Here is a 16,326-nt window from a genome sequence, read left to right as displayed (position 1 = left end):
GCCAGGGAAGTCCCTGAAAGTTCATTCTCATCTCTTCCTTCCCTCTGCCACGGGCAACTCTGGCCTCGCCCGTTTCAGTAGCTTCCGAATTGGTCTCCGGCTGGGGGTTGTGCTTCAACCGTCCTCTGCATCAACCCTTTGCTCAGACCCCTTCAGCGGCTCAGGGTTCCTTGTGCGGGATCACTGATCTCACGGCCTCACCCGCTCACCTAGTCACACCGGGCAGCCTGCGTCCCCGGCTTCCCTCCCATCTCCCAGGTGCCTGGGTCTTCCCTGGCATTCTCCCTTTCCATCCTGAATCTTCTCCCTGGAGAGAATAAGGGCATCTGTGTCCCTTCATCTCCCGCACCTTCTCCTCCTCCTGCTTCCCTCCCACCTTGCTGGGTTCCTAACTTCGGGGCGTGCACGTTCCCCTGGATCACCAGCTCCTGGAGGGCAAGGCTCTGCCCCTGCGGTCTGTGCATTCCTGCAGGAGGACAGGGCCTGGCACCGCTCCGCCAACAGAAACCTTTGCTGACGGGAACTGGAGGAGTTACAGAGCGCTGTGGGGCAATGAGCCAGCCCAGGGGAGGTGGAAAACACTGTTAACCACACGTGTGGACCTAGACTCCCCGCCCCTCCCCAGCGGACCTCCTCTGATAGCTCTTATCTGCTGGTGAAGGACCCTACCCGGACTGCTGGGCCCAGCGGGAAGCAGCCTTAACTCTTCCCACCCCAAGCCTGGGGCTCCTTCCCCCTATGAGCGTCTCCAGAAACTGTTCACGCCCCTCCTAAGTCACCGGGACCTCGGAACTGGTCTCCCTGCCTCTGGCTTTACTCCTTCCCTGCCCACGGTCACACATCACCCAGAGTACACTTTGTAGAACCCGGATCCACCACATCACCTGCACCTTAAACCCCTTCCCCGCCTTCCAGCCCTTCCAGGGCCTGCCTTGTCCTCTTCTCTCTCTCCTCCCGGGAGCTCCCACACTGTCCCCTCTGGTCCTGCTTCTCCCTCCACCTGAACGCCTACCCCTGATTCCATAGCAGGGCTCTTTCCTGTGTCTCCACATCACCTCTTGGGGAAACATCCTGAGCTCCCCTAGGACAGGGTACTATGTGCGGGCATTGCCCACCATACTGCAAGCTTCTAGAGGGCAGGGATAGGTCACAAGTGTTCCCCCAGCCGCAAGCCTGGTTGTGGGTAAAAGCTCAGCGAGTGAAATGACCTATTTGTGCGGTTATCTGATGCACATCGGCTGCGCAAAGGTGGTGGCCCTGGCTGCCTCGCTGCCCCCCCGGAGGCGGCTGAGCCCAGGGCTCAAACGTGTAGAACAAAAGGAGGCAGAGCGAGCCCTCGGTCCGTCCCGGCGGCGGCACTTGGGAGCGGAACCACCGCTTCACTCTGAGAGTGAGTGTGACGCGCACCGTGGGAACGGCCGACGGCCCGCGGCATGGAAGCGGCGACCGCAGAGCCCGAGACGGCGCCGACCTCTGGCGGCGGGCTCCGCAGGGCCAGGGGCGGGCGCGGGGCGGGGGCCGGCGCCGGGGCCGCGCCCTCCCAGCCACTCCCCGGGGCGAGCGGCGGCGGCGACCAGGGCGGCTCCCACACGCGCTGCGCCCGCGCCCGGCTGCCGGAGACCCCGCGCGCCCCATGTCCTCCGCGCCGCCGCGCTCGCCCGCCCTGCGGCCCCACAGAATGAAGAAGGACGAGTCGTTCCTGGGCAAGCTGGGCGGCACGCTGGCGAGGAAGAAGAAGGCCAAGGAGGGTGAGTGCGCCGGCCGCCGGCCTCCTGCCGCGCACGCGCCGCGCCCCGCCCCGCGGACCCGGGCGGGTGGCCGACCGCGCCCGCGCCCGCGCGCATGCCGCCCCGAGTCCCGCCGGGGCCCGACTGAGTGGCAGCCGGGGCCACGCGGCCCGAGACCCGCCGGGACCCGCGCGCACGGCCTCCTGCGCCCGCCCGGCCCGCGCAGCGCGCAGCCGTGACCTTCGGGACAGCCCATGACCCTCGCTCGTTCCTCCTCCGAGACCTTTAAACGCCGGCTCGGGAACCGCGAGCCTGGCCACCCCCCTTCCCCGGCGGCTCGTCGAGCCCCTTTTGGGCTCCCGGCGCCATCTAAACGCGCATCGCCAGCTCCTGCTGAGGGCAGGATGTTGAGCAAATGTGGGGCGAGCCCCCGGTCCGCGCAGGACAGGCCGGCGCCCACCGCCGCCTGAGTCGCCGTTTCTTGAGCCCCCTTCCCCACCCGCAGGCCCAGCTCGTTCAGCCCTTGTGACCACTCACTCGATGAGCAGTTATTGGGCACCAGTGCTGAGCGGGCAAGGCCCGGGGCCCGCTGGTGTTCGTGGTGCGGTGCTCTGCCCGGGATGCGGCCCCAGCCCCGGGGAGGGGGGAAAGGAAAGGGATGCAGAGCGGGCAGGCCAGAGGCTGCGAGGCCCGCCCGCAAGGGCTACGGAGTCCCCTCCATTTTTGACTCCACGTGTCCACGAAAATAATTCTCAAAAACTTCCTACCACCTCTTACCTTTTAAAAGTTTTGTTTAGAGTTGTGAGGGATGTGACTTCTGGCCTCTTGTTTGTGTTCTTTAAATCCGGCTGTTTCCTGGGCCTCTCCCAGGGCTGCGTTACTGAATTTTTCCTTTGTTCTGGCCCAGAGATTCCTCCCCGGGGCCAGATTCCCTGTGGGTAAGAGGGTGAGTTATACTGCGGTGGCCGTGAACAGGCTGCTGGGAGCTGGCCTCAGGCAGGACATTAGACAAGAGAGGATCCGGAGTCAGGGGTGTGCAGTGAGTTCCTTAAACCATGGGTCCCCGACACCTGGGCCGCGGACTGGTACTGGTCCCCGGCCTGTTAGGAACTGGGCCGCGCAGCAGGAAGCTTCATCTGCCATTCCCCGTCGCTCGCATTAGCGTGTGAACCATCCCTCCCCCCTCCCCCCCAGTCCGCGGAAAAATTGTCTTCCACGAAACCGGTCGCTGGTGCCAAAACGTTTGGGGACCGCTGCCTGAAACCACCCGAGCCTGACCTGTGCTTGAGAAAGTCTTCCTGTACCTGGAGGATGAGTGTACCCCCCAGGGACGTGTGTACCCCAAGGACATACTTGCGAGGCACACGTGTCCCCGTATTAATTTCTCCCATTGAGGTGTGTATTCCTAGGGATACCTGTGATGATTTACCTCTAGGGATGTTCGTACTGCCACACACTTTCCGCCCAGGGATTTGTGTGTGTGTGTGTGGGGGGGAGGGGTGCCTATGCATTTCCCACCAGGGACGCTTTTACCAAATTAGATGATTCAGTTCCATGAGGGCAGGGCCTTTCACCTTTAATTTATCAATGAAAAAATGTTGCCTGCCATATCAGTAAACAAAGGATGTTGCAGCCTTTGAGCCCCTACAACCATCCCGGAAGGGGAGCCCTGAGGAAATTCAGGGTGGAAACAAGAACTGCCAAGCCCTCAGGCACTGCAGCCACGCCGCATCGATGCACCCCGAGGAGACTCAGGATGAGAAAGCACAGGATGCCGGCCCCAGGTAGCTGAGGTGCATATCAAAGGAATGATTTCAGTGAGCCCAGACTCTTGCATCTTCCCATACATAGAAAAGTGCTAAATTCCTTGAGATATCTGGTTTTCTTTAATTAACAGTAATCTTTTGATGTTCCGATTACCTGGTCTTTGTTGCGAAAACCTTCTACGTATCCTGGTTCCTCCCTTGCCTCTTTGGAGCGGTCCCTCAGAGCTATCTGAGATGCTGTGTCCCGGGCTTAAGTCCTCAGTTTTGCCCACCTAATAAAACATAATTCTCAACTTGTAGGTTGTGCAGTTTTTTCAGTCAACAAGTTGTTCCAAGCGAATGAGCCCCTCCTCTCTGAAGCCTGACGTTTAGGATCCAAACTGGCTTGTATTAATCTCTATGAAGTCACACCTCCGAAAAGATGGTAAATGGCCTTCACCCTTCCCTTGATCATTCCAGCTGCTTCTCTGATCTGCGGTCTCGACTCTCTCACTTGCAGTCCTCATCACCGTCACCAAAATCATTTCAGTTCCTCTTTATACCTTACGACAGTTATAAACATGAATGTCATACCCTTTCCAATTCATTCATTGCCTGCTGTGAGACCCTAGGAAGAAAAGATAGATAAGGCCCTCGCTTTCATGGAACAGGGAATCAGTCGTAATAAATAAATAAAACAGACCAATCATGCTGTAATAATATGTGCTAGGAGGAAGATGTAACAGTGCAATGAGACGGATGCCCACGGAAGGCCTCAAAGCAGGTGATGTTTGGCTTGAGACCTGAAGGAACCAGGAAAGCAATCTCTCACAGAATAGCAAGTCATCAGAATGTTCCGGAGGATGACAGCTTTTTATAGGTGACATTTATGCTCTCGCAATACGAAGAGCACATTCCTGAACTCATGGACCGGCCCCAAGCTCCAAAGCGAAGTGCCTGTCCTTGCCTTCATGAACTAGCGTGCGCCTAGCAAATCAAGGGCCGATCTGCTTTAATTTAAGTATAACAAGAATCACAATAGTCACAGTCATCCCGTGATGAATAAAATAGGCACAAAAACATCAGGAGAGAGATGCTTCCATAGTACAGCTCTTGTTGTTATTGTTGTTTTGGCTGCACCACATGGCTTGTGGGCTTTTAGTTCCCCGCCCAGGGATTGAACCCCCAAGCCCTAACCACTGGACCGCCAGGGAAGTCCCAGCTGTTGTTGCTTTGGTGTGTGAGTTAGCTGGGTCCCCTGCCTCGTTTCTCAAGATTGGGGTGCCTGGCACCCTCAGGGGTCCCCCCATACAAACAGAAGGTCACAAACACTAATTGGGCTCGCACGCAGGAATTCAGGGAGGACTGGCCTTGGAAGGGCTCAGTGGCTTCTGTCTGGTCTTGGGGGAAGTGGGGAAGGAGTCAGGAGCGGGAGGCCGAGGTGTGAAGGCTGGAGAATGAGGTCCTCAGTGATTGAGAATTGCCAGTATTCCTGCGGGCCTGTTGCCTTGGCAACCTGCCCTCCCTGCCATTCATGTGGTTCACGAGCTGGAGCAGTTCCTGGCCCAGCTCGGGCCCCTGTGGGGAGGCGCTCATTTGCCTGCCAGGGACCGATCAGGAAGAGGAGGCTTCGAGGTGTGCCGGGCGCTGCCAGCTGCACAGTGGGTTTCGTTTCCTTTTTGTTAGAAAGTCCACGGTGAATTCAGGAGCGTGGGTGGAGGTCGGGGGCAGGATGCTGGGACGAGGACGGCATTGCCGAGGAGTTAGAGATCTGGGGGCGCCGGGAGCATTCACCCCTGCCCGGGTTAGCAGAACTTGTGGCTGTGAGAGGCACGGAGGGACGCGTTGGGGTGAATGTCCTGTCACCTTCCAGGGGAGGTCATGTTAGGAAATGTGTTCTGAGGTTTGGAGGAACCCATGCAGGAAGTGCCCGTGGATTAAGGCTGATGTTCTATGGTTGGGAACCAAGTCGTGTCATGTGTTGGCCCGGTTTAGAAAACGGAACTGTGACAAACTGTGGGGTGTTGGGAAAAGTGGCAAGGAACACTTAAAAAACCCCAAAGCTCCCCTTAGAAAGCCTGGGGACTGTTAAGAGCCACTCATTAAAGTGGTTCGGTTTTACTGGAGCTGCACAGAGGAAAACTCCCCGCGAGGGCCCCCTGGTGACCACGGGTGACAGCCCCACGGGTCCAGCGGGCCAGGAGTGGGGCGAGGGGGCGCCCCAGGGACGGATGCCCCAGCTGCTGTGTAAAGTCCTTAGAGGCGGGCGGCCAGCTCTGGGACGGGGAGGCCCTGGATGGAAGGGGCGGGATGGGGTCCACTCCGCCCATTTGTATGAAAGGCCCCTGCCTGCCCTTGACCTCTGCCCTCTGCCCAGACACCAGTGACCTGCACCGGGCTGCACAGCGCCAAACCTGCCACAGCCGAGCCTCGAGGCTCTGTCCCTCCTGCTTTTCCGAGGAAAGCAAGCCTTAAGGACGTTCCTGTTCCCTGATTGCTTCTTTTTTTTTTTTTGAATTTGATTTAATTTAATTTTTTTTTTTTTTGCAGCAGGTTCTTGTTAGTTATCTATTTTATACATATTAGTGTATATATGTCAATCCCAATCTCCCAGTTCATCCCCTCCGCCCTTTCCCCCCTTGGTGTCCATAGCTTTTTTTTTTTTTTGTAAATATATTTTTTAGAGCAGTTTTTGGTTCTCATTCCCTAATGACTTACGATGTGGAGTGTCTTTTTCTAGGCTCATGTGTCATCTGTACCTCTTCTTTGGTGAAGTGTCTGTTCAGATCTTTGGCCCATTTTTTAATCAAGTTTGATTTCTTTTAGTTGAATTTTAGGACTTCTTGGCATATTTTGGATACACATCCTTTGCCAGACGTGTCTTTGGCAAACACTTCCTCCCTCTCTGCAGTTTGTCTTCTGGTTCTCATGACCCAGGTCGTCTTCTGAGCACTTGATGCAGAAATGGAGGTAAATGAGCAAGATATTGACTGAAACCTCATGAATTTTTTGGTGTCTAAAGAGACACCAGTGGGCTGCGACCTTGAACTGAGGGCTGAAGGTATTAAGTTTCTTCTGTGGGCTTTGAATAACTTCCAGGAGAGAATCTCAGTTTAAACCACCACTGTTAACCCCTGTGCGTTCCCTTCAGTTCTCCCCGTCCTCTCCAGAGTGATCAGCTGCGTAGACGCCGTGGTGTCCCCAAATACCATCCCACTTCAGCACTGCTCTGTAATAAGAGTACCCGGACAGAGGTGCCTGCAAGGAGGGACTTTTCCCCTCATGTTATTATTTATTCATTTATCTATTTATTGATCTATTTATAGGATAAAATATATCAGTATTTTAAAAAATTTTTATTGAAATATAGTTGATGTACAATGTTGTGTTCGGTGCAGGCATCCAGCACAGTGACTCAGGTGTTCCCCTCGTTTTACAGTTGAGGAAACACAACCTTACCCCATAGCCACTTCATGGCAGTTTAAACCAGTGGCTCTCAGGTGGGGATGATTTTGCCCCCAGGGGACATTGGCAGTGTCCCCTCTGGGCTGGGGTGGGGATGCTGGTGACATTAGTGCCTGGGGGCCAGGAATGTTGGTAAACATCCCATAACTGGACAGCCACACCCAATGTCGGATAACAGTGCCCATGTGGGGAAACCTGGTGTTTCTTTCCTGAGGTGTCTCCAGAACCAGGAGGAGGTTGACCAGCCTCAGGGGGTGGGGCAGCTCCTCGGGGCCCTCGACTGCCAGGGTCTGGAAATGCCCCCCAGAGCCTCCCCCCGCCACCCCGTGAACCCGTTCTCCGTGCAGCGCCTGGGGCCCTCAACTCAGTTTCTCGAGGGGGAGAATCCGCACGGCTCCCCCGGACCGGGCACACTAGGCTGGGCACACGTGGCTGGGGCAGCCGGTTCCAGGCAGCTGTGGTCCAAACGTGGAGTCACCTGGTGAGTGGGGGTCGTGGGCGGAGATATGATGTCCTTGGCAGACACCCCTCTCTGGAGATGGAGAGTGAGAAGAAATGGAAAACTTACGTGAAGGTTCAAAGGAAATGCAATCAAATCCTCCATAATTGCTTCAGCACAACCTTGTAAATCAACTATACTCCAATAAAAATTAAAAAACAAAAAGATAAAACATAATTGTTTCGGGTGGTAGATAGGAAGGAGAAGGTGAAGGCCCACTCGGCCCCATCCCAGGACGGCAGAGGGAGGAGGTGCCCGTGAGCTCTGAAGACCTAAGGACACAGGGAAAAGAATCTTGACCTGGCAGGCTGGGGGCTGGTGGCAGGCGGTGACCTGGGCCAGGCCTGTCCTCGGGAGCCTGTGGGCGCTGTGAGGAGGGGGCAGGCCGGTGTGGTGATGGACACCCAGGGGAGACACACATCCGGGATTTGGGGGTTCTGGGTTCTGGCTGGAGGAAGTGTTCCCCTGGTTGCGTGTAAAGGCTGGCTAGGAATTAGAAGAGGAGGGGCCCTGGAGGAGACCCCAGCTAGTCCCGCTGGGGAAGTGCAGGCCGTTCAGAGTGGCTGGACTGTGGTGTGGTGTGTGGGCCGTGGTCAGCCTCGGGGCAAGCTGGAGCGGTCACTGGGCCCTGTCATCCCCGCACGTGGGAGCAGTGGGCGCCAGTTACCAATCTCGGCTACTTTAGAGAGGCCGGTGTCGAATGGAACGGAGCGGGGTGACCGGCGGGGAAGCAGCTCCAGCGTAGGTGCAGGCAGGGCGGGCTTCCTGGAGGCAGTGTGCTGGGCTGGGAGCAGCAGGATTCCTGAGACGTGAGGAGGCGGCAGCTGCAGGGCGAGATGCAGAGGCAGCAGCCCAGAGGCCACTCTGAGATGGAAGGAACTGCATAGAAACAGATTAGGTGAGGGCCGGTTCTCCAGGCCCCTGACCCTGCTCCCACTTAGTTACTCTCGGGGCTGAGGCACCCGGGGAGGTGTAGAGTTCTGGCTGTTTGGGGTGTTCGCATAGAGAACTTTTTGGGGCACATAGAGACTTTGAGGTGATTTCCACATCCTCTTTAAGCAGATCTCAGCACACCCTCCCACTTACTTTTGAAAATAAAAATGGGATAGTATCCTTCTTTGCTGCAAGATGTAGGGAAAGGATTCGTAATGAGTTTGGTCTCCTTTGGCCAGGGAGGTGGGACTTTTTGGGGATTCTTTGTCTTTCCAGTCCCTCTTTGCTCATGTGATCGCCTTGATGGTCTACCCTCAGGAAGTTGACTACCCATCACGGTTAGGGTGGGTTGGACTCCTAACTTACAAGAAGGGAAAGAGGGTGGCTGGAAAGAAGGGGAGGGAGGTGAGCAGGTGAGGGACCGGGGCCATGTACACGATGGGTTCTAGAATATTCTATGGGAAGAGAAGTCAATGTAGGTCCTATTTGAATCCAGCGGGCTGTGAGGTCCTCTGCAGACCCTGCCATGTTTCTTGCTGCAAACCCTAAGGCATCTTCTTTGAACAGGACTGCCTCTGTCCGTGGAGGCTGCTCTTGGTCAGAGAGGGAGGTACCGTCTGTCGGCTCCTGTAATGCAGGCAGTCCTGAGGAAGTCACTGGAAACCACTGTTCTGTTTTCCTCTCTCTGGGTGAGAGGAGGTGGCTTTCAGGGGGCTTGGTGTGGCTTTGTCAAGTTTCCTTTGATTATTATTCTGATTATAATCTTCAAATCCAGCACTTCTCCTTGTTTGTTCCACCGTTGTCCAGATGCACCCGGGGCATTTCAGAGAGAAACACGTAGGCACGTCAGCGTGTCCCACACTGGGCTTTTTTCCTGGCCATCTACTGAAATCTCTCGGAAACTTTGCTTCAGTAGAGAATGGAAACGGTGATAGTGGGCCCCGAGTGATGACTTTATGTTCCTTGCCTTTCAGGAACAGCTAACTCTCTGTGGTACTCCTAGCATCTTGGTTATACCTGCATGGTCCCAGAGAGTCAGGTCGCCTTGGCAACTTCACACTCGTTAGAGGAGCTCAGCTTTGAATTCCTGTCTCCACCCCATGGAATTAATATTTATCGCACATCCCGAAGTTGCTTACCCTCACGTTCCCTGCCCAGTCGTCAGAATAATTAAGGGATGGTTAGAAGATGTAAGTGGGTAAGCGCCTGCTGTGAGCGGATTTTAAGTGCTCCATGTGATTGATTTCTCCCCTGTTGTGGTTGGCAGAGGGCAGGTACCTTTACCCGGCTATTTTCTTATTTTCAAATATGTAGTTCCATTGCAGGAAAGAGGTACCCAAAGAAAGCACATTTTCTCCTTGCATTAGCCGTACACTTGACATTTTAGGTTTCAGGTGAAAAATGGCTTTACTTCCTATTGAGTATATTTATTATTTACTATATTATGTAGAGGCTGAAGAAACATATTAGTAAGTCTAAGAGTACCTTATAAACATATGTTGGCCTAGTGGTGTTAATCTGTTAGTCTGTACTCAGTGCTGTTGGGGTAAAAGAATATAAACATGAACTGCAATCAATTCTAGAAGCTTTTGGTGGCTTTTGCCTCATTGAGATGCTACTATTTTTTTTTTTTAAAGTATAGTTGATTTACAATGTTGTGTTAATTTCTGGTGTTCAGCAAAGTGATTCAGCTATATATATATGTGTGTGTATATATATATATATATATATACACACTTTTTCAGATTCTTTTCCATTATAGGTTATTATAAGATATTAAATATAGTTCCCTATACTATACAGTAGGTCCTTGTTGATTATCTATTTTATATATAGTGGTGGGTATATGTTAATCCCAAACTCCCAATTTATCTCTATTCCCCCCCGCCACCACCTACCTCTTTGGTAACCATAGTTTGTTTTCTGTGTCTGCAAGACTCTTTCTGTTTTGTAAATAAAGTTCATTTATATCCTTTTTTTTAGATTCCACGTATAAGCCATATCACCTGGCATTTGTCTTTCTCTGTCTGGCTTATGTCACTTGGTATGATCATCTCTAGGTCCATCCACGGTGCTGCCAATGGCATTATTTCATTCTTTTTTATGGCTGGAGATGCTGCTTCTTGGTAACATTAAAGGAGGTACCGCTTTCTGGTTAAAAGAAAAAATGGAATGAGCAACAGGTTCCGGCATGACCTGGTCTCTGGGGCTCACGGCACCGAAGTGTCACGTGATCGGCCCTGGGAAGCCAGTGGTCCTTTCGTTTTCTGCTTCCTCTGGGTGTCAGGCCGTGGAATCCCCTTTTGCCGCTATGTGTTTCGCCCTCTGAGTGTTAAAGCTTTGGGGCCTCACTTCCTCACTTGTGAGGCGGGGAAACGTGGGGCAGATACCAGCTCTGTGTCTCCGAGCCCACGAGGGCTCGTTGTTTCCCAGAAAGGCAGCATGTCCCTGAGGGAGGCTGCACACCAGTGGGTGGAGCCGGGTCTCCGCTCACATCCCTGCTCTGCGGGTCTGTTACTCCGCCTCTCTCAGCCTCTTTGCCTGACCAGCCCACGTGGATCACGTGGCACTTGCCCTTAGGTGATGTGAGGATAAAATGTGATGAAGGTCTCAGCAACTGAGTGCTCAGTAAGTGTTAGTTATTGATAATGTTGACAAGTGAGGTATTGACACAGAGCTGGTTAGTGGTAGGGCAGGGCTGGCAAGCCGTTTCCACCCGAGAGCTCGACCGATAATGGCTGCCCGCCTCTGTGTTAAGAAGGATTCTGAGGCTGCATCTGGATGGGGGGGTGGGGGGGGGGGGAAAGAACGGTGGGACTAATTAGTGTAGCCTGCCGTGTATATGGGAGGGTTAATTGCTGACTGATTGTCATCCCCAGAATAGAAACCTCTTCTCTCTCTGGTCCTGTATCATGTCGACAGCTTTGGCAGCTTCTTTCACAATGTGTCTCATGAAGGCGCTAGTTGGCGGGTGGTAACAGAGTGACTGACACAAATGCTTTAAATTATTTGCATTTGGGGAATGTTGGGACCCTACTTCTTGTCCTGGACCACTGTGACCAGGAAGCACTGTGCACGCTCCCTTGAAGTGTGCACTGCAGAGAAACGGAAACTCCTGTGTTTGCAGAACAGCAGGCCTTTGAGCTGGGACGCCGTGGTCCTGGAGTGTGACACCAGCTCAGCAGGCATCCTTGCCTACCTCACCCACCTTGTCCTCTGTCCTTGTCAGCAGCCTAAGGAAGCAGAACATTAGGCAAATTGGAGCAGTTTCTTATGCTTGCATGTTAGTTAGTAGTTGAATGCTTGCTGGTTAAGCTTAGGCGTTTTGAAATGATTGTCCTTGGTCTGGGTCTTTGAACCTTTAGTTGCTAGTAAAGCAGAGCGGGTCAGGAATGTTGGTTTCCACAAGTAAGACCATCTTCATAGGTGACGCCTGTCATTTTCATAAGTTAGGCATTTTCATACTTTCATTTAAAAAATTACAGTTCCAAAGGATCTAGCTTTTACTCCAATATTAAGTTATTAATAAGCTAAAGAGGGGCGGAACGTTTCCTAAGTCCTAGGGCTTGCTCAAGTCCAGCACTCCTGGAAGCAGCTGTCTGGTTCGATGGAAGCCCAGCCGCCCTCAGTGTTTGCTGCTTCTCCAATTACCGTGGAGTCTGCTAGAACCATCCAAGCTCTGCTTTAAATATGTGGACAGAGCATCCTTTGAGCAGGCTGGGGAAGGGGACACCGTGCTTGTGGTGTTCGAAATTCATTGTTGGTATAAATGGACTTTGAGGGACGTCTTTCCCAAAACCTTACTGGAAGTGTCTTCATCCTCTATTTTCTCTTGTTTTGAAAATTAATATTATCTTTCAAAGTAAGACCTGAACGAATCCATACGTGATATATACAGGCTTAATAGATGATCAACTAAGAAGAAGTGAGGGAAAAGTTAAAAGAAAAAGAAACAAAACAAAACCACCCAGAATGGAGTTTACAGTGGTCATGCTCGTGGCCGAGGCTTGTTGGCACCCGTGGTGTTACAGGCACGGCACTAACCTCCACTCGTTTAATCCCCACCCAAAGCTGAGAAGTGGGTACTGCATGGTTATTCCCATTTTGCAGATGAGCAAACGGAGGCCCAGAGAAGTGAAGTCCTTTGCAGGAGGTCACTCCGCTGGCCGCTGGCCGGTGAGATTAAAACCTTGGCAGCTTTGGTTCTTAATCTCCACCAACCTTGTCAACTGGAAGAGTGATTCAAATGCGAGTAGGCTTCCCAGCTGGCTGACAGTAAAGTCATTATCATTGCTGGCATTTGAGATGCACTCAGCCCTGGTGGGAGGAAGGTGCTCCCGAGGAGACTAATGAGATCCATTTTGTGCTGAATGGACTCGTTGACATTTGCAGAAAGAAGACAGAACCCCTGCGGCTTGGTGCCGCTCCAGGACCTGGTCCAGGTCCCCGCGGGTCCTCCGTTGCCTGCCCAGCTCTCGGCCGGTCTCCTCCGTCTTCCTTGGCTCGGGGCCCTCACGTGTGCTGTTCCCTCTGCCCCATCGGCTTAAGTGTCAGCCTCCAGCAGGTGGGGGCCCTGCGCTGCACGATCGCCCACCATGTCCTGTGCCTTCCTGCCAGAGGTCGTAGGCTCTGTGACTGTCTCCCGCTAGCCTGGGTCCCCCGGCCCGGGGTGTCGTCATCTCTTCTCCAGAGATGATAAGAAATGCTCTCGGCCACTTAACGTGGTCTTTGTGTATTTGCTGAGTGAGCAAGAGGCAGTCTGTGCAGTGGTTACGGCCCCGGAACTTGGGACCCACCTTTGAGGGTTGCAACTCATCCTGCTGCGCCCTGGGGCTTTGACCTGGGGGAAGGTACTACCCTGAGCCTCAGTTTCCTCTTCTGTAAAGAGTACTTAACTCATAGGGTTATTGGGGAATTGAGTGAGTTATTAATTAAATGAAATGATGTAAATTCAGCTGGGCCTGATCAGGCGATAGCATGGGAGAAAATATTCCCATGATTCGGGTACCAATTCCACTTCTGATCACCAGCTGTGATTCTGACACCAATGCCGATGTGTGTGGGTTTTTTGTCCACACCAAGTAATTCTCTGACTCTAGTATCAATTCGGTTCTGACACTATCTATCCGGAGATGGCGTCAGATTCCACAAGTTAAGGACTCAGTCCCACAAGACTGCCCCCTACTTCAGATGCTAATCCCAAGTTCAGGTTATTTACTACCTGTGCTTCTGACCGACTGGATATAAATCAGAGGTTTCCATGACCCCCTCCTTGGGTTTGATTAATTTGCTAGAGCGGCTGACAGGACTCAGAGAAGCATTTTACTCACTGGGTTACCGGTTTATCATAAAAGGATATAACTTAGGAACAGGCAGCTGGAAGAGACGCACAGGGCGAGGTGTGGGGAAAGGGGCGCCCCACTCACCCAGTACCTCCTTTGTTCACTGACCCGGAGGCTCTCTGAACCCAGTCCTTCTGGGAGTTTGTGGAGGCTTCATTACGTAGGCACGCTTGATTAATTCGTTGGCCATGAGAGATTGCCCAAATCAATCTCTAGCCCCTCCCTCCCCCTTGGAAGTTTGGGGGAGGGCCGGAGAGTACCAACTCTCTAATCACATGGTTGGTTCCCCTGGCAACCAGCCTCCATCCTTAGGTTACCTAGGGGCTTTCCAAAAGTTACCTCATTCACATAAGACATCTTTATCACTCATCACTTAGGAAATGCCTAGGGTTTTAGGAGCTAGGGCCAGGAGTTCGGATGAAGATCAAACATATATTTCTTATTATAAATCACCATTATCCCAATTTTCAAAATACATGTCTGATAAAGGACTGGTGTCGAGGATATATAAAGGATTCCTTCAACCGATAATAGACAACACAATAAAAGAATCAAGGTTTGAACAGACGCTCCATCAGAGAAGATGCACAAATGGCCAGCATGCGTCTGGAAAAGACCTTGGCCTCGGCATCGTTAGTCACCTGGGGAATGAACCACAAGTTAGAAGCAGAGGGACACGCTCCACACCTGCCAGCATGGCTGAAATGATCCCAGCGGGACTTGGCGAGGATGTGGAGGAACTGGAACGCTCATACACGCTGGGGGGAGGGGTTTACGGTGGTGTCATCACTTAGGAAGTCAGTTTGGTAGTTTCTCGAAAAACTAAACCTACATCCTCCCTGTGACCCAGCAATTCCAGTCTGAGATATTTAGTTAAGAGACACAGAAACCTGTGTCCATACGAAGCCTTGTACCAGAATGTTCATAGCAGCTTTACTCAGGATAACTAAGACCCGGAGGCAGCTGCCCATCAACAGGAGAATGGAGAGGTGGGCAGGGCTGCTGGGCCATGAGAAGGAGCAGGTACCAGCGCACGCGACACAGTGACTCTCAAAACCGCTGTGCCGAGCAAAAGAAGCCAGACCCAAGGAGCACATACTGTGACTCCATTTCTCAGGAGAAGGAGTTCTAGATGGACACAGCTAATCTCTGGTGGTTGCCTCTGGAGTGGGATGGGGCCTGGCTGGGGAGGGGCGGGAGAGAATCTTCTGTGACTATGAAAATGTCCTCTATCTTGATAGGGGTTTAAGAGACACAGGGGCACGCGTTTGTCAAAACCCCTTGAATGTGCACTGAAGAATGTGCATTTCAATGTATGCAAATTTTAACTAGAGGGAAGAAAAGGATTATAAATAAACACTGTACTCTAGTTAGTGATGTGTATATTTAGGGGGAGAGGTGTCCCTGTCTGCAGTTTACTTTGAACTACATAAAAATTAAAACGGTGTGGCAGGCCCCCAAAGATGTCCACATCCCAATACCCAGCGCCTGTGACTGCATCACCTTAACGTGGTAAAAAGGACTTAGCAGATGTGATTAAGTGAAGGAACCTGAGATGGGGAGTTGATCCTGGATCATCCAGGTGGGCATAGGGTCCTCACAGGAGGGAGGCAGGAGGTCAGTGTAAGGGAGAGAGGTGTGTCGATGGAAACAGAGGTTGGAGTGATGCAGCGCCTCGAGGCAAGGAACGTGGACACCTCTAGAAGCTGGAAAAACCAAGAAGCAGATTCCCTGTACACCCTCCAGAAGGAGCACAGCCCTCCTGACATCTTGATGTTAGCCAATGAAACCGATTTTGGACTTCTGACCCCCAGAACTGTAAGATAATAAATTTATATTGTTTTAAGCCACTGCATTTGTGGTAGTTGGTGAAGGGAGCCACAGGCAACGAATACAGATAGATTTCTGGATAGATAGAGGGATGGATGGATACATAATGAAACAATTACAGAAAGATGTTAGTGGTAGACTTCAGGCAGTGGGTGTACAGGTGTTCACGGTCAAGTTCTTTACATGTTTCTCTACGTTTGAAAATTGTAATTGTAAAAAATTGGGGAAAATGCCTGGGTTAGGCACATAATAAGCTCTACATAGGTGTTAGCCATCATTATCATCATTACCATTGTGGCCACCCCCCACTTTATCCATCAAATCCAGAAGAGGTGCAGAAAGAGAAGGCCATGGGCTGGTGGTAACTGGACAGAAATAATAAAATATAATAAGACCATCATGACCTATTTGGATAGCTGCTTCCATTTAAGAAAACTTGAGAGAAGAAATCAAGTGAAGGGATGAGAACTCAGGAGTCAGAGCCCGGTCAGTGTCATTTCTGCCAGTTGGCCGATTGGGTCCAGGCTGCACACAGGTGCAGGGATGGGACGGAAGACGGTGCCTCGGGAGCTGCGCCTTTCTCCTCAGACTCCCTGAGCTGCTGCTGCTTCGGAGGATGTCTGCACTTTGTTAGGGGAAGAGAGTGTTTTAGTTAAGTGGGTCTAGAAAACATACTATTAGTATAATGAGATTTTAATGATTCGAAATTTTGCTGGAGCTGCACACAGAATTTCAATCTTATTGTGTGCAACTCGGCTTGGTTTTGTTTTATTTTTCGCTCAGGC

General features: G+C 52.2%; 1 protein-coding gene across 2 annotated transcripts in view; it reads left to right on the top strand.

Moving 5' to 3' along the window:
* The first annotated feature begins 1,538 nt into the window (after nt 1–1,538).
* PARVB (parvin beta) overlaps nt 1,539–16,326 on the top strand; it is a 115,747-nt gene continuing 100,959 nt past the window's right edge. For both annotated transcript variants that reach the window (XM_057556543.1, XM_057556544.1), the window contains exon 1: nt 1,539–1,748. In XM_057556543.1, coding sequence (XP_057412526.1) covers nt 1,634–1,748 — 115 coding nt within the window. In that variant the 5' untranslated portion in view covers nt 1,539–1,633. The remainder of the gene's footprint in view (nt 1,749–16,326) is intronic.

The sequence above is a fragment of the Balaenoptera acutorostrata genome, chromosome 11 (genome assembly GCF_949987535.1).
Source record: "Balaenoptera acutorostrata chromosome 11, mBalAcu1.1, whole genome shotgun sequence".
Lineage (NCBI taxonomy): Eukaryota > Metazoa > Chordata > Mammalia > Artiodactyla > Balaenopteridae > Balaenoptera > Balaenoptera acutorostrata.
This window is presented reverse-complemented; position numbering and strand designations above follow the sequence as displayed.